The sequence below is a fragment of the Rhineura floridana genome, chromosome 2 (genome assembly GCF_030035675.1).
Source record: "Rhineura floridana isolate rRhiFlo1 chromosome 2, rRhiFlo1.hap2, whole genome shotgun sequence".
Taxonomy (NCBI): Eukaryota; Metazoa; Chordata; class Lepidosauria; order Squamata; family Rhineuridae; genus Rhineura; species Rhineura floridana.
This window is the reverse complement of record NC_084481.1, coordinates 88,231,220-88,253,865: the sequence shown is the minus strand read 5'-3', so window position 1 is coordinate 88,253,865 and position 22,646 is coordinate 88,231,220. Positions and strand designations below refer to the sequence as shown.

Below are 22,646 nucleotides of genomic sequence, written 5' to 3'. Positions count from 1 at the left end.
CACTCATAAATATTGGATTTCACAGTGTTGGGAGGAGTCCTGTTTTTAGGAATCAGTCAAGCTGGCTTTGGTATCTTCTTTCTCTGTATGCAGACAGCTATTGCTGCCACAAGTAGTGCTGCTATCTTCCGGGCTCCTTGGCACTTTTTATTGTAGTATGTGAATTCCCTTCTTGTACGCCAGAAGGTTGCACAGATTCTAATCATGTATGCATGACCTGTCTTATGCATATTAATTGTGTTACGCTTCTCCTCTGCAGAAGGGAGACCTGCCCACGACTGAAGTGTAACTAATGGTGCGAAGCCTTCTTTTGGGAGTGTGTGATTGTTTCTCCCTCCTCCCATGTGTATTTGTTTGCACATCCCTCTAGATCCACCTCCAGTTGTGTATGTTTTTGTTTTTAGTTTTTTTCTAACCTGGTTCCTTTCTCTGGTTTTTTGGGTGTTGCTGTCTGTGCTGTCGCCATGTGTTTGCTTGCATGCAGTTGCGGAAAGGCCCTCCCGTGCCGCCACCTCCAAAACTCACTCCGTCCAAGGAGATGAAGCAGGAGAACATCATCAACCTGTTTGATGACAATTTTGTCCCAGAGATCAGTGTGACAACCCCCTCACAGGTTAGCTTCTCCTTCTTCCCTGCCCTCTCTTGCCCTCTCCTCTATCTGCTTCACCTTCACTTTTTTTTTGGTCCTTTCTGTAGAGGTGTCAGGCCATGAAAACTGCTCAGTGCAGGGTAAGGTGAATGTAAGGAAAGAGCCAACATGATCTGAACTGGGCAAAATGGCCATTGAGTGTTATCCCATGTTATTAGACTGGAATCTATTTGTGATTGAGGTAGAACAAAGAGGGAGACAGAAGGTATGGAGAGGTTCCACCATATTTTCCCCCCAAAGCGTTTCATCAAAGCCATGGAGATCAAACCATTTCTCCACAGCTAAACAGGAGAGTGGGGAGGGAAGGCATTATTTTTGCAGAGCATTGTCTCCCAGTTCATAACTTAAAAAAAAAAGTCCGTCCTGTGAAGGGGTCCCAGCACTGTAGCCATGTGGAGGAAGTGAGGTATGGATCAAGGACGTGCATGATGACTCCAACCCTTTAGTACAGGGTGGGGAACTTTTTCAGCCTGAGGGTTGCATTCCCTTCTGGGAAGCCTTCTAGGGTAGGTGGGGGCAGAGGCGAAAGTGGTTGGAGCGATGAAAGTAACTTAAAGTTTAGAAGCTCTGTCAACTTTATTTTTCTAAGAGCGGGGGGGGGAAGAGAATTGTGCAATGGGGGTCCTTTTGTAATTGGGCACTAGCATGGTCTCCCTGGTTCATAGGTTACTTCCCCTCTCTTGGTAAAAATTGTGAAATTCTTAAATATATGAACAGGGGCTGTGCTTTTTTAAAGGCACACCCAGTGATAAGTGAAGTGCCTGTATAGTTTTAACTGCCTCTACTAGTATAAAACCCTAGTCTGCCCTTCAAGGGTTGGGAAGGCATGGCTTGTGCTTATTAATTAGAGTTTTTCAAGTTAAATAGGTTTTGTGTCATTGACTTTTAGATGCTTTGCGGACAACCTCCAGACAGGTCATTCCTGGCCCTGGGCCTACAGTTAATTTTTTTTTAAGTCACTAGCATCTATAAGCTCTTCGAATCTCATGACCTCTCAAGGCAATCTTTTAAAGCTTGGGAAACTGATTGAAAACAAAGTATTCTATTGTAGCTTACTGCCTGAGGGAGTTACTAGGAATGACTTAATTCTTACCCCTTTGAGGGAAGAAAAAAAGCATAGCCTGACCAGTTTTCTGGCTGCATTCTCACAACTTTTCATCAACATCATCATTGTGATGTATATATTTTATTTTTTTTCATTATTCATAAAAAACATTGACACCTCTAGCAGTTCTGTTTCCTGACTCCGCTCTTCCTTCCCTACCTCAGCGCGGTGGCCTGCGGCTTTTACCTCTTCCTCCTGTTCGACGGCTGAAACGTTGCGTGAGGGGCCTGGAGTTGGGAGAAAAGGCAAGTGTAGGCCACAGGTTACAAGGGTTGTGGGATTACCTCACAGTCAGGTGGAGAGTGCACATGGTTCTAAAACAGATTAGGATTCCTTATTGAGAGTGGGGTGCAAAGGGAGATAATAATGCTGCCGCTTAGTTAGATTTTAACCTATTTTTTAAAAAAACCAGTAGGCCTTGGTCAGTGCTAGGGACATTTGTTTGGAATGTTCTGAAATAAATTAACACAGAGAGATGAGTTCCAAACATAGCTTTCTGTCTGGCCAAGAAGTAGCAACCATATAGATATGGGCCTGCTCTAGAAGAGCAGGGTAGGGAACCTGTGACCCTCCAGAAGTCTTTTTGACTAGACTAGATCCCTGCTCTTTTTGACTGATAAGAGTTGGAGTCCAAAAACATCTGGAAGGTCACAGGTTCCCCATTTGTGCAATAGCATAAAGAAAAAATGACAGGTCTTCACATCTGTCTCAATCAGGCCTTGATTTTAATAGGTAAGGGGAACATATATGTGTGCAGGTCTCCTCTGAGAGATGATTGGAAAGAAGGATCAGAAACACAGGAACTACAAGGGAAAAAAGAGGACCCTGTAGAAAAAAAAGTTCTTAATACAACACAGAAGAGGATGTTGGGAATAGTGTGTATGAGCTGAGCTTTATGTTTACATTTGTGAAAAATACGTAAATGAGTCTGTCCAGGATCTGTTCAGCTAAGGGACTCTTGGAAGAATGTCTGTGGAGAAACACCTACAGTGCCCAAATGCAAAAACAATAATGAATGGATCTGCAAGTAGGCAGAATTAGTCCTACCATGAGGTACTGCAAGATCATTGCTTCAGGAGGCAGATTTTGGAAAGTATTAGAGCTGTCCAAATCGTTCTTAATTTAGTATATTTTTTAATGAGTTGGGGAATGGAATTTTAAGCAGAAAATTTCTAAATGTTCTGCCAGCCCTGCAAAAAAAAAAAAAAAAAAAAGAGCGGCCTGGGATTTCACTTCCTGTTAGTGGCTCTTTCTTTCAAAATTCTCATGTGTATGTGGTTTTTAAAACCTTTTTGACTTCTTAAAAACTGTGCCTTGGGAGGTTAATTCTTATAGAGAAAATAAAGCTGACTTTGGACTGATTAGCAGCCTTGCATGGCTACTTCAAAGATTGGAGGAGTGGTGCTCTGGAAGAGGATGCTTAATTCTTGTCCTATTCCCTGATCTAAATCACTTCCCAAAGCTACTATTAGCTCAGGGGTGGGGGAGGAGATGGGTACAGATAAGGACAATAGGGGAAAGGGTGAAATACCCTCTCCCAGCATGCCATTTCCCCAATCTTCAAAGCAGCTGTGTGAGGCTGCTAATTAGTTATTTAAAAATAATTTTAAAAAACCACTAGGAAATCTTAATTGGAGACCACCCACCTCATATCTAGTTTGGCCTTTGGTGATAGGCAGAAGGTGGACCTTAGGGCTGTGAATTAAACACAAAAGCAAGCATTTTTTTCTTTTAATTTTTCTTCTTAAAGAAGACACAAAAGCCCTAGACAAGGTCGCAGAGGTAACAGGAAATACTGTGGGAAGCTATGAAAGAGAATGTAGGCTTTGCAGTAACAGGGAAGCAAAGACGGAATATGAGAAGAGTTGTCAGGACAACCAAGGGGCTGCCATCATTCTGGCTGTATATTCCTTATATGCTTTGATATCTGAGAAAGCCGTGGGCCACTGAGTAGTCTCCCATCCTTGCTCATACCCATCCTTTCCTTGTAGCATGCATCAACAACTCTTACTCTGTTTTATATTGTACATTTCTGTGTAAAAACACTAAACTGAGCATTTAGCTTGGGACGAGTTCAGAATCCAGGACACCTGGAACGGACAGCATCTTTCCAAAGGAGCCTGGGTTTCCAATGGATGTTTGATTCTTAGATCAGAAACCATCAGAAAAACCTATGGCTGTTGGATTTCATGTACTGTATGTGATTTTTTCTAATTTTTTTGTTTTATGGTGGCTAATTATTTTGGAGGGGAGGGAGGGCAAACTAACAGAGGAATCCTAGACACCTGGTGCAGGTGACTCTTGGGTGACAGGTAAGATTCCAGCATGGTTATACCTTTTGACTTCATTTTTTGTTCAAAGTCAAACATAAAAAATGAGTTTCCAGAAGTTATTTCTCCAGTGGAAAACTACATAAGAATTCTTTAGGGTGACAAATTGTGGCTATCGTATAACCTTTTAAGATTTAAATTTATTTGAGCTGAAACGGCAAGCCAGAAAACAATCTCCATTGAAAATTCTCATATCAGTGGGAACTAATGAGTGGCACAAGGAAAGTTAAACTTGAAATATGAAGTGCTGCTGTTAAGAAACAGTGTGGAAAGTAATGTGCTAGGAGTTTGTCTCTTGAAATTGTGTGTGTGTGTGTAATTGATCAAGGCTTTGGCTTGGCAACACTGGCAATTTAGTTTCCCTTGGTTGGTATATTTATGTTTGCTTTTACCAGATAACCCAGTGTTTCAGAAAATTTTAGTGTTGTGTCTTGGTTTGGTTCAGAAACTTTATATTACTTTGTGTTAGACCAGAAGAGCTATCAAGGCAATTGCTTGAATAGTAGAGCCATGGTACAATCTTTGGACAGAATTTCTTTCAGAAACAGCAAGCTGGAAAAAAACAGGTAGCTTGTAAATAGTCTTGCAGGAATAAGTACGTTATTCAAAGTTTGAATGCTACTGCCATGGATGCTGATATTGCTCGTGCAAAGAAAATGTGCTACTTTGTAACCCCAATAGAATACTTCCAGTTAATAAGATAATATAACATCCTGGCTGAAAAGGGAACTTCTTGATTGGATGCAAATTTTGGAAGGTATATAACAGAACTGGCATAATTTATTATAATTGGAAATAATATCAGAGTATGCAAAACATTAAAATATGAGCAGACCAACAGAGAAATACATTGCAAAAGCTAAGATCTAAACAGGAAAGAATCTATTGTGTTGCTGACTATGGTGATATTCCTATGCTGTGAGGCTAATGTAGAGGTTTTCACTGAAAATGCTATCCACATCATGCATACCTGCCTCCTTTTAAGTTCAAAGTACCTAGACTAGAGCAGTGGCATAGATGTACTGAAAGTTGCAACTGCCAGGATTTTAGGTAGGACTGAAATTCTAAATTGCAGTTAGGGGCCCTGTTTGGAAAGATCATTGATGATGGCAACCTAAAGATCCCTTCTACACTATCTGGAGCTGTGGCATGATAGACATGATTGATGGTAACATGAACACTGCTCAGGCTATGTGGAATACTGATGCTTTGTTGTCATGACTGCATTTTTGCAAAAATGAAGAGCACACTGTGAGCATTTGTTGTTTGTACCATACAGTTGTATGCATCTCTTTTGCACCTTCAGCTCCTGGATAATACCTTCCACATACCAACTGCTTCCTATATCTAACTAATACACAATACTGCTTTTCTTCCTTAATGCTGCAAGTTTGATGCCCCTGGGCCCTTCCAGGAGGGAGCCAGCCTGCTGGATCTGGATTTTGATCCCATTAAAGCAGATAACAGCCCTGTAGGGAAGTCACCTACTCCTGCAGCCCAGGTTGGTTTACCATTGCCATTCCTTCACTACATGAAATGTTAGACAATGGAGACCTCATCAGCCATGAAGGGAAGGGGTGTGTACATATGTGATCATAGTGATTTGTGCACACACAATATTGTCCAGGGTGGAACTGAATTACCATATTTTTTCTTCTTCCCTCTTGCATGATGGCTTTTGCTGGTGCTTTGTGAGAACAATATGTTCCATCTTCATGAAACAAATACAGCCAAGGCACAATGCACTCCAGAACAATTTTGCAACAGGGTGGACTATCATGCTGGATTTCTGTAATGTGTTCTGTGTGAGGCCACCCATGCCTGGCACCAGTGGGTAGCCAGGTTGGGCTCTGGCTGAGGGCCCCTGTGGCCCTGAGGGGCCCCTTCTTAGGCTGGGAGGGTAGTACTCCCCCTCCATGATCTACAGCAGTGTTGGGTCATGTGACCTGGTGCTGCTGCAGATCATGGAGCGGGAGCTTCCTGGAGCTCCCATGCCCCCCCAACACAACTTCAATAAGACTGCCCATTCCACCTACCTGTTGCATTTGAGCATCAGTGCTGACACCCCATCTGTTGTGCACACATGCCTGCCATCACCCGAGATGGTAGTGGGAGCATCACTGAGGAGTTGATGCCCCTGCCGCCATCTTGGTATGATGGTAGGTGTGCATGCATGGCATACATACTGATGCAATAGGTAGGTGGGGCAGGCAAGATTATTTAAGCCCTGCACTGCCAGTATAGGGAGGGGTTGTTGGGCTGTACGTTGCTGTGGGCCTGGGCCAGACTAGTGCTCAAGGGCCCAGTCAAGCTTGGCACCAGCCCTGGGGCTACCCTTGAGGTTGGTCCAGAGGCTGCAGCTACTGCAGAATACAGCAGCTAGACTGCTTGTGGGGTGTAAATACCACCATCATATTACATCTTGTTTGTGGGATTTGTACTGGCTGCCAATCTGCTACCAGGCCAAGGCAAGGTTTTGGTAATAACACATAAGGCCCCATAGAACTCAGGTTACTTGAGAGACTACTTTATCCCTTGTCTACCCACAAGGTCACTGTAGTTGGCAGCTGAGTTTTCCTTCAAGTTACTAAATTATCAGAAGCCTGCTCCAAAGTAACTTGGAGCAGGGCTTTCATTGTTGCTGCCCCTGTTCTATAGAATAGCATTCCTGTTGAAATATGACAGGCGGCCACTCTCTGTACTTTCTGGAAACAATTGAAGACATTTTTGTTTCAAAAAGCTTTTCCAGCTGGATAAAAGGTTTTACAACAATAAAGACATGAACACCTATCTTCAGTTGTGTTTTGTTGCTGTTTTCAAAACTATTTGTTGCTGTTTTTATGATACGGTTGTAATTCATGTTGAGATGCATGTAGAAGGTGATTCATAAATTTCATGATGATGATGATGGCACTCCTAGCATACATTAATTGCAGAGCCTCTTTAGCTCCACAGGGATCCCCCCTCATGTGGCAGATGCAGAAACTGCAACACAGTGAGATGAAAACTGGCCATCTAGTACATTGTAAACTATTAGTTGGCAGTTAGTTAAGTTAAAGAGCAGGACTACTGAAATGGAGAATCCAAAAGATTGGCAATAAGTTTGCGTGAATGTCAATGAATGATAATGTATCAAGGTTGGTATCCAATGGTGTCAGCAGAACAAATCCCCTCCAGAGCAGATTTATTTGGGGGGGAGATGGCACAGGAGGCTTCAGTGGGGAGGGGGCATCACTAAAATTGCCTCCCTCCTTCTTCTACTGATGGATATCACTGATACCACCTTAAATGCCTGCCTTTAAATTAGGTTGGAGGAATCCCCTGGGTGATCATGGAGAGTTCGTATGTTTGCACGTTCTGCATTGGCTGAAATAATGACTTCTCAATGTGTTTTTATTCCTGTTGCTCTTTGCTATACTTAGTCTTTGCCTTGGGATTTATGGGAGGTAAGATTTCTATTAATACAGCTTTCAGTGCAATACATTCTACCATGTGCTGCTTGGCATGTGTGCGTACTTCTGTGTCTTTATCATGCAAACATTATCATGCTTGTCTTGACCTTTTATTCTCATCCTCTTCTGTGCATTGATCTAAGTGGTATGTTACAGCTACAACCTCTTCTGCCTTTTATCGGGTACTCTGAATAGAAATCTCCATCCCTTGTGCTGAGGTATTGCATATTGTTAATGGCATTTCCTGAAGCATAAACCTTGTTACTGTGATAATTGTAGACCTTACTGTTGCTTTTTCTCCTTTCAAAAAAACCTGCATGTCCTTTCCTGTCTCTTGATTGTGTATGCATACTTCTCAACTGCCACCAAACAAATTCTTATCTTATCCAGATATTTTGTATACTGCTTTGTTGTTGTTTTACTACCATGGGACACTAATAGCAGAAATGGGAGATTTCTCAATTACTGTAGCAGAAACCAGCCTCTCCTTTTGTGTTATGCTGCCAGATATTCAGCTGGGATAAATCAAATTGATGAATCCATTCAATGGCTTGTCATTTCCAGGCTTTCTCCATAACATTTTGGACATGTTGAGATGTATATCTTTCCTTGCTCTCTGCCTGCTAACAAGCAATCTTTGTTCATTGCCTTTGTGCATTCTCTGTTTTTATTAGTTCTATGTCTTCACAGGAGGCTACTTCATTTGTTCTAAGCTAAAATTGAAGTTTGCTCATTTGGGTTACTTACATTTGCCATCAGATGCCTTTTGAGGGGCAATTGGCCTTTAAAAAGGACTGACTTGGTCTGATTTCCCCTTGTACCTTTATCATTAATGGCCTTATCTCCAGAAACTGACTGTGACTCCCCTGACCCAAGTAGCTTTGCTGTTACCTTCCTAAGCGTTTTCCTCCCCACTTCCCTCTCCCATTTGTAAAGATTCAGTGAATAGATTCTGTCCTCACAATATGTAGAATGGCACTAGACGTCTAGCCATTAGGATTAGATCAAGAGATGTATGAATCTCCTTGCCTTCCCTTATTTTCCTCACTATTTTTTTCAACGGAAATATATATTATTGTACAGTAGGGTTTAACTGCATCAAAACTATAGCAGTCTGTTGATTAAAGAATTGTTAGCACTACCATCAATTATCTAATTTAAATATGAATATATTTGTGTATTATCAAAACTTCAGTGTAGATGCCTTCTGAAGGGAGGTGCAAAATAACTCTTAGAAGATAATAAGTGATAAAACTTATTGTTGGAAGGGCCTTCTTTTATACATTTCATTCTGTATAAAAGTAACACTGAGAAGCTAGATAGCCTTAGAAAATGAGTAAGTATGACTTAAGTCTCACCTCAGTGAAAATTTGCCCTTCCTGATTAGAGTTGGTGTTTGCAATTACATAACTAAAGTTCTGACTATTGATATAAAAGCTCACATATTGATATAAAAGCTCACAGCCCTAGTTGAGAGTGAGGCACGTCTTAAAGTCACACAGAGGCCTTGTTGCTCAAAACACACCGTCTGTAAAAATAACAATTAAAAGCAGGAAGTGGGAGAAGAAATTGTGAGGTACTTCAAAAGAAGTGGCTTCAAAAGTACAGTACCAAGGTACTGTGTTCTGCCACATTTCTAGTGCAGATGGTAGCAGCCCAATCAAATGGGAGATATTACAGCAACTGTGGTAGTGAAATAACACAATACTCTGTGGTCTTTCTTGCACAGTCACCATGTTTGTATGCAGCTACACCAGAAAAATGGTGCAGTGTAGAAATGAGCACTGCATTTCCTCAAACCATGTGATATCAATTATCTTAGCTTTAATTGTGGCATTGCAGTTAAGCACCTATCCCAAAGTGAATAGAGATTATCAGCTACAGTTTCTCTCTGACCTGCAGCCTTTTATTTCAGTTGTCTTCTGCTGTTATTTGTTCGGCTTGCTTATGTTGTGCCCTGCTTGCTTATGTATATCCTTGTGTAATGCTGAAGGGGGTGCTTTTCAAGTTAGAGCTAAAATAATTATTGGCCGGACAATTCATTAATTTCAGATTCAAAATACAGATGTTTTTAAGTGGAATAGTTCTTTGTAAAAGGATGTTCAGTCAGTGCTGATATGATCACTGTATGTAGTTCACTTGATCTCAGAAAGTACCCTTAAGACTATATCTAAACAATGTCTTGTAAAAAATTGCCTTCATTACATATCTTCAAATATCACTGCCATTTGGATAGTGTATTCTGTACCAGCTCTAAGTTGTGTACAACAGCAAAACAAACAACCCTGGATGGGAATGTGTACCTGCCTGCATCAAAAAACAATTCAGTGAGACCCAGAGGAGCATGAATGAATATTCAAATACACATCTGCATCTATTGTGCACACAGAAGTTGGCTTCTGCATGTGGATTTCTCTTGTTGTTTGCTCCTGGAAAGAACCAAGTATTGTGGATTGTGATAGATAGTTATTGTGACATCAAGGACCCAGATATTGGTGGGGTGGGGATGGGGGAGCTATTTTGGAATATATTCAGTATATGATAACAATATCAAACAGTCTGATATGAAAGAGACTGAAACAGATCTGGGTTGCTAAACCTCATTTGCTTTATTCTCTTTTCTTCAGTGAGGTGTTTCATTTAAAGAAGTAAAGGAAAAAGTTAGGGTTTTAATATTTATAACAGCCTATGGCGCAAGACTGCTTTTAAAGCAAAATAAGTTATACAATTAGATTCCAGATAAAATGACATGAATATATTATGGCATAAAATAATTTGCCCTATATGTTATATGACAAGATTAACCAAAATTATCATATACGCTTGTGAAGTCCAAACTCAAATTTGGCTCACAGTTTGTATTTTGCACTTGGAAATCCACTGCTCAGAAAAGACATTTAGAGGCCATTCCTTCTTGAAGCCCCTGTAATAGCCACATGTGTCCTGCTCTCTCTTTACCCTGCCCCCAGCCATTCTTATCCCTTGATTTATTTATTTTGAAGAATATAAGCACTTCCTTCCATGTTATGGAATTAAATCTACTGGCATGTTGGATTCAGTGGCAAAATGTGATCCCATCTTCTGCAACAGAGGAGAGGTCACCAAGACAGCCCTGCCTTCATGGGTTCAGCAGTGCATAAAAACCCTGATGCAGAAAGCAAGAGCTATTTATCAGTGTAGTAGGGATTTTTAGATGTATCCAAGGATGGACTTCAAAAGGCTAAACCAAGAGAGCATCCTCTGGAGAACTGTGCTGACTGATGCTTGGCATTAGTAGCCTTTCAGGGCTCAGTTCCACCTGCATTCCCTGTAACCAATAAAGCTCTACCTGTCACCCTAACCATACACTCAATCCCAAATTGAACCATCTAGGTCAATCAATGGATACACTTTTGCCAGAGCATTGAGTTCACAGATATGTTGATGCTGCCTTTCCCCCACAATCCATCCAGAATTACTGAGCACTTGATTCATACCTGGCCAGCTGATCTATTTACTCTGAGATTATTTCATTATTTTACTGTTTTACTTCTCACTGCACTCTTCTCATTTTTGTATTTTTCTGTACCGATGCCCAATGCTGTCTCCTCCCATCTCTGTTTCTCTCTTCTCCTTCCCTCCCTCCCTCAAATTCCATCCATCAGCCTGAAAAGACTCCCTCTAGCAGCATTCAATCTGTGGATCAGTTTCCGGTCAATAATCCTAGCAATAGTGCATTTGCGGTGGACTGGCCTGACCAGACCACTGAGACTGAGATTAGCCAAGTAAGTGAAAGTGTTGGAAACCATCATGTGTTTAAAACTGTCTTGTTTTGGCTGATGTGCTCTAGCAGAGGCCTTAGTCAATTGTGATTCTATGGAATGCATAAGACCATGGCAAATCTATCACGCAGTTTAGCCATTCCTTAGGCACAAGATAGTAGTAAAGCATGCCTCCATACCTATTTATCGGGGCGGGGGGGGGAACTAGTGATTAAAAGTCATAGTCTGACCTGTCTTTTATTGTTGGTTTTAGAGATGGGTGAGCATCCATGTATTCACCATAAAGATGTGTTGAGGATGATTGAAGGAAGGAACCATTTATAAAATACATTTTTTTTAAAAAATTATCACACTGTGACCCTGCCATTAAGCTGCTGCCATACAAAAGAGGATAACAGTATGCATCTAAGACACAAAAAAAGGAAGTTTTCAATAAGTGCAACAAATAATTTAATTTGAGACTTCAATGCTTTTTGGCAAAGGGGAATTGCTAACATTACGCTTGTTCTTGCTGTAGCTTCATTCCGTTAATCTGCTGGCATCTAAGTGCCACTAAAGTCATGTTTGTATGTATGTTTGTTTAGTTTTCAGCATACTGAGAATGATACTTTTGCAAAATGAGAGCATTTAGTACGTGCCAAGTTTCATTCCTGCCCTGCACATTATACATCACATTATAATGTGATTTGAAAGTACAGATTTGTGACCTACAGATCTACTAAATGCCCTTTCACAAGTTACTTGACTCCATTATCAGGGTAAACAAAATTGATTGTGATTGGAGTAAATTTATGAGACTTACCCCATTGCTTTCATATATGTAATTTCAAACGTTTCTTGTTTGAGTTGTTATGTTAAAGATGAGAAGATATGTGGGAGAATGGACTTGGGAAATCCATATGTAGACAAAAGGGACCATGATTGCAGGACATGGAGAAGGGCAAAGCTAGACAGAAAAGAGCTACCACCTGGCTACTGCCGTTCCTATGTTGATCATATATCTGTGCTGCAGTATATATCTGTAAATGTTAGAACATGTCTTTAAATTAAACTGTAACCTGGCCACCTCATGACAAAAAGGATATTGGGGAAGGTGCAGAAAAGGGCAAACCAAAATGACAAGGGGGCTGGAACAACTCCCCTACAAGCAAAGGCTGCATTGTCTGGGGCATTGCAATATAGAAAAAAGACAACCCATGGGGAAAATGTTGCAAATGAAGGCAGAGGAGAGAGAGTAGTTTCTCTCTCACACCAATGGGTGATCCTGAGTTCTAGTATGAAATTGATGGGCAGCAGACTCAGGACAGATGATAGTACTTCTTCATAGAACACATAGGTGTTTTTTTTAATCTCTTGCCACCAGCTTAGACAACTTTAAATGGGACTAATGAATAGAGAATTCTATCAGTTGATACTAGCCCATGATAGGTATATGAAAAGTCCAGATTCAGAGGTAGTACGGCAACATTGCCTGCGTGCTCTTCATGTGGGCTTTCCATAGGCATCTGGTTGGCCACTATGGGAAGTTGAATGCCTAACTAGATGGACTTTTGGTCTGATCCAGCAGTATTCTTATTATTAAACGTTGGCTTCAGAAGTAGTAGTAGTTTTTATGTCCAGTGATAATAATAGTGATTATTGAAGATATTAGAGAATTCCTTTTTAATGTTAGACTGTTCTAGTATGTGCTTCCTCTAACAGCAGGATAACTAGGCCTGCATCATTTAGCTTTTAGGTAACATATACCTTTGTAAATGCCTGAAGTGGGTAACGTAGAACTCTCCCCCCCTCTCTGTTTCAGATTTCCCCTGCTTTTGCATATTTTAGTCCAAATATATATAGTTCAATTAGCTTTGTACCAGTTCCATGGTACAGTAGGCTCTAGAATGACTTCCCTGAAAAGTTCCATCATAAATAGTGCCAACTTGTGGCCAGTGGTTGGTCATGTTTTTCAGTGCAGAGATCCACACTGGGCATCTTCTGAGAGCTCCAAGTCTGCAGCACTCAGAAGTAACCTTACTTATCCTAACTTGCCAAGATGTAAGTTTCAATTCATGGTGGCGAATGGTATGTTATATTAAAAAGAGATGTGAAGATTATTAATTTGTGCACAGGGAGATAGACTTGGCAGCTTTGGTGTTGCTGATGAAGTTATGGTGTGAAACATTCCTTTCTGCATTACCTACCCACCACTATAAATAAATAATGTGTATTTGGGTCTCCTGTGAAACTGATAAGGCCAGAGGAAAGCCTCATTAGTTTCAGTAACTGATTTTTAAAAATTAATCATTACTGAGTGTACCAGCGCAAGTGTGCATATCATATACTTTTGAAAAAAAGTTAAGTTGGTGAAATCAGTGAAGATTTCCCTGATGTCAGTTTCCCCAGAGATTGGGGGGGGGCACAAATTTATTTTTCTTTTTAAATACCCTCTCCCCCAATATGTAACTACCAGGATGGTATGGGGGGGAAATCGTGTGGAAGGCAGGAAGATTGAAATATGATTTGTAAATCCACCATGCTTTACAACAATCGCTTGTCAAAACTTGATATGAATGCACTGAAAACTGCATTTTTGTCTTTCATCGCTAGCTGTGGAAGAGAGACCAAGGAAGTACTTTTAAGCAGCACTGGAATTGTTTGCCCTGGAATACCCTGAATTTATCCCCAGAGACTTGGGGGGGCGCATAGATTTATTTTTTTGTTTTTTATACCCTCTCCCCCAATATATAATTACTAGGATGGTTTGGAAAAAAATGTGTGTGGAAGTTCACCTTGGAATACCCTGAATTTATCTCTGGTCTTCCTCAGAGCAACACTTTAATAGGTGAAACTTAGCAAGTGAGGCCTTTGTCTCTCTGTGTACCATAGGCTCTATCATCAATGTTTCTTATGTAAATCTCTGATAGGCTTTACTTTACTGTAGGTTTGAGATTCATATAATCCCTATGGATTAAATGTGGAGAGATAGGAAATTGGATGGGTTCTTACTAGTCTCTTTTCCAGTGGCCAGGTGGTGGCAGTCTTTGATAGCATAAATTTTCTTCTCAGTGGGAAGGGGAGCTCTGCCTTTGGACCAGTTCACAATTCTTATTGTCTGCTGCTAACTGCCTAGGTTTATGTGGTATAATTGATCTACAGGGTGTATGCCATTTTCATATTATATCTCAAGGTCTATTATTTTAACTGTTGTTGAGTTAGAACAGTGAACTCTATGTTTATGCATTAGTTGGTTAGCCGATGTCCAAACAACAGGTTCTGTTGTTATCATGAAGTATATTGTCAAACTAGAGTTCATCATAGCTATGTTTCCTTCCCTAGTCCTGTCAGCAGGAAGTTTGTCAACTACATTTAAATATTTTACTTCAGGCAAAATGTGTAAGTTTTGAAGCAATACAATTATGTGAAGAAATACCTCAGGTTTTCACAGAAATAAAAGATACAGTAGCGACAATGCAAACAATAACCCTGCAATTGTGTAAAAAATAGGCCCTTCTAGGCACGCTATTGGCTTATGTGCCAAAAGACAGGGTCAGCACTAGAACATCAAGCGTGCTTTCAGATGTGGGGTTTTCAATAGCTCTTGCTTCAAGCAGCTTTGTAATGCAGATGCAAAATCTTAATTGTCTAGAGCACTTGCGTAACCCAAGTTAGCATAAATAGTCCAAGGGAAGCCTCAGAGATGAGCCTCCGGTGAGCTTCATGTTTGGAGATGCCCGTGAGACAGATGAGATGGACCCCCACAGTACAACCATGGCGACTTAGTAAACAGCTCACTTGATATGCTCCAGGTTACATTCCAGACCAGGAGCTTTTGCTCTTTCTCAAAGTGGTGCAGCCTGGAGCTGTGCCAACACCTGAACTGGGATACCCAACTGATTTAACAGCGTGGATGCTGCAGCGCAGCTAAGGGATCAAACTCCTCTCAGCACTGACCTACAGATTCAGGCATGCCCTAAAATATGCTGGTCATGATCTCCTGGGCACATTAGAGTTCCAGGAGTTTAACTGGCTTTTGTGTTGCAGTCCACAGAAGCCGTTCCTGCTGGTGCTGAGGCAGCTGGCAAAGAAGAAGAAGCTGGAGCTGGAGCAGCTAAAACCGAACCTGACTCAGGATCTGCTTCAGTAAGAACATAGGCAAGGGAGAGGGATGGTGGTGGTGGTGGTGGGGTCTCATTCTCTCTTATTGCTGGCATACAGCATTTAATCACTACTTCCCTTAACACAATCAGATGGAAGCCCATTAAAGTTAGAATGTTCTAGCTTCTGTTCTTCAAATAGTACATTGTGGACAGAATCCCTGGTGGAGGGACCCAATGTGCTTGCTTATGACTATTGACCAAAGCCCTTTAATTATCTTTAGGTGGCCTTTCATGAGAAAATCTCCTAACTATGTAGCAGCAGCAGTTGCAGTTGGTCTGAATTAGAAAGAATATCTCCAGTGATTTCTCCAGTCTCAGTTAATTATCATCCAACAGCCTTTGTTGCTCCAACAGATCCCTCCAGGCAAATCATGAAGGCTAAAGGCTCAGGACCCCAGGACTGAAGCTGTCTCTTTCTCCTTCCCTCAAGTTCAGCTTCCATTTTCTTACCATGTCTGGCTATGCTAAGAAATCTGGCCTGAGGCAAAAAATTTTTTTTGCTTTCACAAGGTCACCGAGTTGTTAATTTCAGTGAATGAGAACAATGCTGAGGACATAGAGGTCAGAGGCTTCCAAGAGAAACACAAGTACCTATTGTAGATCAAGGAAAGGGAGAAAATAGGCTTAGAAGAAGTTATTTCTCTTGCTGTGAACCTATATGTCTTCATACTCTTATGGTAGACACCTGCTGTGTGTTCCATTAATCTTTATACCACCCCGATTTTCCTCTAATATTTGCCACCTTCTGTGATCCCCCCCAGATTAAATTCCCATCTTGTCACGAGTCATTCTCTTCACTTCAGTGGCTACTCTGAGATATAAGTTTCAACCTCCAGAGTCGGGGAGGGGACACACTCCAAACACTGGCACCTAAATAAATGCTTGAATGAAGGATTAATAGCTGGCAATTATTTGGGGTGAACCAGTTCAGTTCAATGGGCCTCTGTGTTTTTTTCTTAAGCCTACTTGTTGTGTTCTCACCTCAGTCATTCTTTCTCTCCCTTCACTTCCATCCTTAGAGCTCTCTGCCTGCTGTAGTTGTAGAGACCTTCTCAACCACAGTCAATGGAGCAGTTGAGAGTGGAGCCCTCTCTGAGAGGGCTGACATGCCACCAGGTTTCCTGTTTAAGGTAAGTGTGAAAGATGTGCAACTGAACATTTATCTCAGGCTATGAACACACTAGCTGCCAGAGCAAAGCATTTCCGTTAGCCATACCTGTAGGGGGAATGGGTTGCTCTGCCAATCAGCTGTGAAATCTCGTTGAAGTTGAATTTTTAAAAATGCACTCAAGCTGCCCCCACCAGGTTTTAGAGTAAAAAGGGAAGGGTTTGACTAGTGTAGCGTGCCCCTGTTTTCAGAAGAGAGAGGTGGAAATGCACTGGAACCATCAGAAGAGTGAGCATGTTTTTACCCTTAGTCAGGCATGCATCCCAAAATGCATTGCATTAAAATTAATTTGTGGTTGATGTCAGTTGAATAAAAGATAAAGGCAAACCAAGGGGAAAAGACAGTATTACTCATGATTAAGGGCATGGTGAGAGCTTGTGCATGCCATTAGAAGCGGTGGGTTTGGATATGGGAAACTCATCTTTAGTGTATATAATGCTGAAGGAGTGGCCTCTGACCACTTTGGATCTGTTGTGAGAAGAAATTAGGTAAGAATTGTAAACAATTATATATGTTAAGTGCTATTGAAACTGTAATACGTAACATTTATGTATCACTTTTTAAATGTGCAAAGGGACTCTCATACATTATTTCAGTAACCCTTAAAGCACACCTTGAAAGATAGGCCACTGTTATCCACACATTACAGATGGCCAGTCACCTTCTGATATTGTCCTAAAAGTGTACTGGATTGTACACAGGAGATAATAATTCATGTGGCAGCTTCTTTGAGACCATGCCTGCTGGAGAATGGGCAAATACTTTTGACTTGTACATAGCAGACCAGGGATTTATTTATGAGAGGGAAGGTGGGGGTTCTTAATGAAATGTACAAATCCCACCCTCTGATTCCTGAATTTTAGCCAGAATCATAACCCTCCCCTGTAACCTTCTAAAATAGTAGCTAAGGCCATCACAAACATCAACAAATGGGCCCCTTCTATCCTTTTGCAATCTTAAGCACTGCTCCAGGTATCTCTTTTTCTAATTTATTTGGCTAAAGAACCAAAAGAAAACAGCCATTCATGTGCCCTTTCCTTTATATCCTTCAGAGAGAATCATCCTGCCACAGAGCCTTTCTGGATCGATATACTATACAGGGCAAGAAGAGGTGGAACAACTGATAATATACCAATGTTCTTACTTGTTTGCTTGGGTTACCAGTGGGTTGGAGGTCTATAAAAATGAAGCAGCCCTTCTTTATAAGATGGAGCAAGATCTCTCCTCACAGGAGCCATTATTCCTTTGCAGGTGCAAGCCATGCATGACTATGGGGCCACTGACAGTGATGAACTCCAACTGAAGGCTGGGGATATTGTCCTGGTGATTCCATTTGACAACCCTGAGGAGCAGGTAGGGAGAGTATGTGAAATTCTTGTTATTTGTTTTTGTTTCATATGCAGTATGGTATAATGTGTAGAGCACTGGATCTGGACTAGAATGACTTGGTTTCAAATCCCCATTCTCCTATGTGTGTGACCTTCAGATCAAAAGAGTCAGCTTAACCTGATAAATTGGGAGACCCAAGGCTCCTAAATAACAATCTGCTTGATTCTTTGAAAGGGTTAGTCTAGAACAGGGTGGCAAACCTGTGGCCTGCCAGCCAGATGAAGCCCACCAAATTGTCTGAAGTAGCCCACCAGCCCCTTGTAAAGGTGCGACTTCCTTACCTTACAAAGATGCCTGTTCTTGCTGTTGCAACCCACCATTGCTGTGGCATTTCCATTTTCCCGAGTGCCTTATGCAAACAATGGGTATAGCCTTTGAATATTTTCTCATTATGTTAACATGATTGTTGCTCATGTTGTTCTCATAGAAGAGAAAGCTGAGGTGAATGGGCATTCAGGCCCATTGATGCAAGAGCCGCTTTATGCCTCATGTGTGGAAATGCCCAGAATATAATCGTCTTCAGTTTTTCAGTGCCACAATAGCAGCTGACCAGTAGATGGCATTGTGTCTCTACATAGAGAGCAAGACTTTATTGCTTTTGTTTGAAGGCAAGCTTCCTTCCTAAAGTGAGAACTGGAATTAGGAACATCTCTTCTTACCCATAGCACATCACTTCCATTTAAACAATCCTTACCTGTTTATCTTACACGTTAACATTATATCATGAGCTGGAGAAGCAGTTCTGCTGACAATGGATGTCTTCCTTTTCTTCTGTGTTGTAGTTACTGTACAACAGGCATAGGGAACTGGATCCGGTCAGTGTAGTGGTTAAGGTGTTGGACTACGCCCTGGGAGACCAGGGTTCGAATCCCCACACCGCCATGAAGCTCATTGGGTGACCTTGGGCCAGTCACTGCCTCTCAGCCTCAGAGGGAGGCAATGGTAAAACCACATCTGAATACCACTTACCATGAAAACCCTATTCATAGGGTCACCATAAGTCGGGATCGACTTGAAGGCAGTCCATCTCCCACCTTCTGTGGGCCAACTTTGACAAGTGGGCAGGACTGCACACCTGTCGTAATGAGGTCAAGTGATTGACACCTTTCAAAGAATTTTGCTGCAACTACTGATCAGCTGATTGGTGGTTATAGCAACCCCCTTTAAAGATGTGTTTTCATGCCAATCAGCAGAAAATGGTGGTTACAGGGAGCCCCCCTGAAGTCCTTTTTGCAGAAGCAGTTTGTATTGAATCCAAACTGGTTCCTCCAGTCTCCTCACCTGCACTAGGGAGTTTTTGACTCCAGCCATCCCAGTGCGGCTCCCTCTCAGTTCTGATCACAAGGAGCCCCACTTGCAAAGGAACAAGCAGAAGCTCACTTTAAGCTCCCAGTTGTATCTGCCCCACACTTGGTGTCACCTATTGGCATGGGTTGTGGGGAATGGCCTCATGGGTCAAACTAGGGCCCATGCCAGACCTAATTAGGCCTGCTCTAGAGTCTGTAGAAGCTTGCCAGTGCAACTGAATGAAGTGCTTCGGGAAAGAAGAGGTTGAAGCCAATCACAAGAGATTTTCAGCAACTTTGCAATGAAGTGTTGAGTGATGTTTCAAGCTCTGGAGTAGGAATTCACTAGCACTGCAGTTCTGTAGACGCCATATAGACTCTGCATACAAGGCAAGAATGTAGTGATAAGTTCTGTAACAGGAGAGCTTCTCTCTGTGGACAGCTCCTCACAGTTTGTTGTGAAGTTAATCTAGCACCTTTTATGAGTGGTCTCAGTAACCTTACTTGTTCACATCTGGTCGGTCATCTGTTGTCAAAGGATTGCTCATTAGTCTTGAATCTAGACTAGGGAGCCATCAGCCAATCTGCTGACATTAGGAGGTGTTTTTTTGTGGGGGGGAGTGTTATCTGGTATTATGGATAGTTCTGCAGGAATGCAACTAAGGCTTGGCATAATTTTATCTTTCAGTAAACTGAGACATTTTGCCTGAGATATGCATCAACAAATTTATATGTGTATATTCATTGCAGGAAAACCTAGAGGACCTATTTTGGTGTTGCACGCTAAATAGAAAACAGTTAACATACAATCCACAAAATACTTAGCAACAGTATTTTAACTGAAGGCTGTCATGGTCAATGCTGTATGTAGCTAAGTAGCTTCATCTTCAGATAAGGCTTGAAATTGCCAAATGGACAGCAAGACCGGCAAAACACTAAAACCACTGGAGCTTAGGAAACTTAATGGGTTGTATCCAGCCCTGCTGTTCTGCTCACACAACAGATTTCTTCTTGCACAAAATAATTACAAAATAATTTCCCTTACACCCCTTCCCCCTGCAGCCCCCCATGTGCCATGAAAATCTGCTCCGGTAGTAGGCTTTGAGGGTGCACGGCAGGAAGAGAGGAGGGGAACTCTGTGTAGTGTTGGGCATAACCTCATGTACCCAAGAACAAAGGCAAAGACTTGTAGCATGTTAAAGTCCCATAAATGTATTGTGTTATGTTTCATGAACTAGAGTCCACTTCTTCAGATGCATAGAGTGTTAGCAGACACGTATATATACTCATGAGGGGAAAAATATGTACAGAGGTTAAATGGTAATGCAGTGCAGAAAGTAGAGTCTGTAACAATTCAATGAAACCTTAACTGAATGAAAAGAAGCCCAGTGGTTATTCACAACCACAGTAATTGGTGATAACCAATAAATAATTTATTGCGTTATTTCCTCAAGGTGAATTCTGATGACCTAAGAGTTATAGGCTCCTGTTTGTTTCTCACACTGTGCAAAAACTTTGTCTCCCTTTCAGTCTCTCTCTCTCTCTCCCCCCCCGCCTTTTTCTCTCTCTCTCTGGCAGGATGAAGGATGGCTGATGGGTGTGAAAGAATCTGATTGGCTTCAGCACAGAGAACTTGACCAGTGCCGAGGAGTTTTCCCAGAGAATTTTACAGAGCGGGTGCAATGAGGTCCTGAGGCTCCTTGTTGGCTTCTCTGCACCAAGAAAGCAAGAAATGTTTCCTCACCCCGTCTTCTCCTGGGGAAAGTCAAAAAGTAATAGAGAATTTTAAAGGAAGAGAAGCCTAAAGGCTGGATTCTTCACAGAAAAGAAGCTTTTAGAAGTACACTGAATTCAAAGTATTATCAAATATATAGGTAATAAAGAAAGACAGGTTGGAAAAAAAACCCTTTTTTCTTTTGATTTGAATGGTGTTGGTGTTCAGGTCATTCGTCACCAAAGTGGCTGAGTCATTTGGTGTGAGTTGGAATTAGGGTATGTCCTGCATCATAAGCTGCAAAATGCTAACTGTCCCAAAACTCTGAAACTACACACTAAAGTTTACCTTGTGGGAAGGTGCAGTCAACCTGTCTTGTGTCTGAGGTTGCATATGTGGCATCCCCTAGATTTCAGACCCTGCACATTATTCACACCTGCTGCCATAAGCCCAATGCCTGTCATACTGTTGAAAAGAAATAGTTAGTGTACAGTGTTCACAAATTACGATTGTGTGTGTGTGTGTGTGTGTTGTTCATCCTTTGAAAAAATGTAACAAGAACTGTGATTTTCTACATATAATGCAAACAAAATTGCCTGCAAATGCACATCAGAAAGAAAAATGAGGAAGCTACACCAGATCCATAGCTCCTTCAAAATATGTGATTTGAAATAGTACATTGGCACTTGCTTGTTTTGTTCTTTTAAAAAACATTGTAAAAGTATAAACATTATTTGATTTTTCAAAAACTAATTGTTACTGATTTGTTAAGCAGGCTTGGAATGGGCATTTAAAAGCATTTTACTGCATTTAAAAGGATGAGGTGGAGAGAGATCTGCAAAACACTATCATGGGGAAAAGGAACATTTGCAGTTTTTGTTTCCTCCATCTTTTAGAGAACCCTGCAGGCAAAACCCCATTCACTTGTTTTATCTCATCTGCAGTTGGCGAACATACTGAACAGCTTCTTAGAAGTATTGAGCAGCTGCAACAGTGGATGGTGACTTGCTCTGATGTAGCTATAGGGGTGCTCTATGCTTGGCAAATCCAACCAGCAGTGATGCCTGCAGCTGATGTTCCACTATAAGAAGTTAAAACCAAATGCTCAGTCTGTAAAGTTGCACCAGTGTAGCTGGCTCTGCAGTAGGGATGTCTTCTAGGCGGGCACATATGTGAGTCAATCCACCCCTGCCATGCCTCTTTTACTTGTGATGTGCACTAGCAATCTGACACTAGAGGCAGTTGCCTGTCTAGGAACATGTCTGCATGCTGTTGCACCCATGCAACCTCTTGGCGCTGCTTGGAGGGTCATTTTTTTGTGAAAAGCATGGTGGTGAAGCAGTTAATTCACTCCTTGCTAAACATTTATTTCCCAGTGAAGTGGCTCATAAGTCTCAGGTGGGGGGAAATGTAATATATTAAACCTGATTTTAAAAATCACTGTTGGCTGAAATTTCTTATTTTTAAACCATTGCAACTTAAAACGGAAGAATGGAAATGATACCTTATCAACTAGTATTTTAGAAAATCCTGGGGTTATTCAGAAGATGGTCAGGAGGTCCCCATTGGGAAAACCAACTTTCCTAAATGACAACTTGCCCATAATTTCAATGTGGAGCTGCAGGAGCAAGTTGGGTGTTCTCTAGCGTG

At 41.5% G+C, this 22,646-nt stretch overlaps 1 protein-coding gene across 15 annotated transcripts in view; it reads left to right on the top strand.

Moving 5' to 3' along the window:
* The window catches only part of BIN1 (bridging integrator 1), a 152,150-nt gene extending 129,714 nt beyond the window's left edge, over nucleotides 1-22,436 (top strand). For 7 of the 15 annotated variants that reach the window (XM_061609206.1, XM_061609202.1, XM_061609200.1 and 4 more), the window contains 6 exons: nucleotides 485-613; nucleotides 1,919-1,999; nucleotides 15,324-15,422; nucleotides 16,459-16,569; nucleotides 17,859-17,969; nucleotides 20,861-22,436. In XM_061609206.1, the coding sequence (XP_061465190.1) occupies nucleotides 485-613; nucleotides 1,919-1,999; nucleotides 15,324-15,422; nucleotides 16,459-16,569; nucleotides 17,859-17,969; nucleotides 20,861-20,968 (639 nt within the window). In that variant the 3' untranslated portion in view covers nucleotides 20,969-22,436. The remainder of the gene's footprint in view (nucleotides 1-484; nucleotides 614-1,918; nucleotides 2,000-15,323; nucleotides 15,423-16,458; nucleotides 16,570-17,858; nucleotides 17,970-20,860) is intronic. The other 8 variants (XM_061609201.1, XM_061609212.1, XM_061609213.1 and 5 more) reach the window with 4 other exon arrangements.
* The last annotated feature ends 210 nt before the right edge of the window (nucleotides 22,437-22,646 follow it).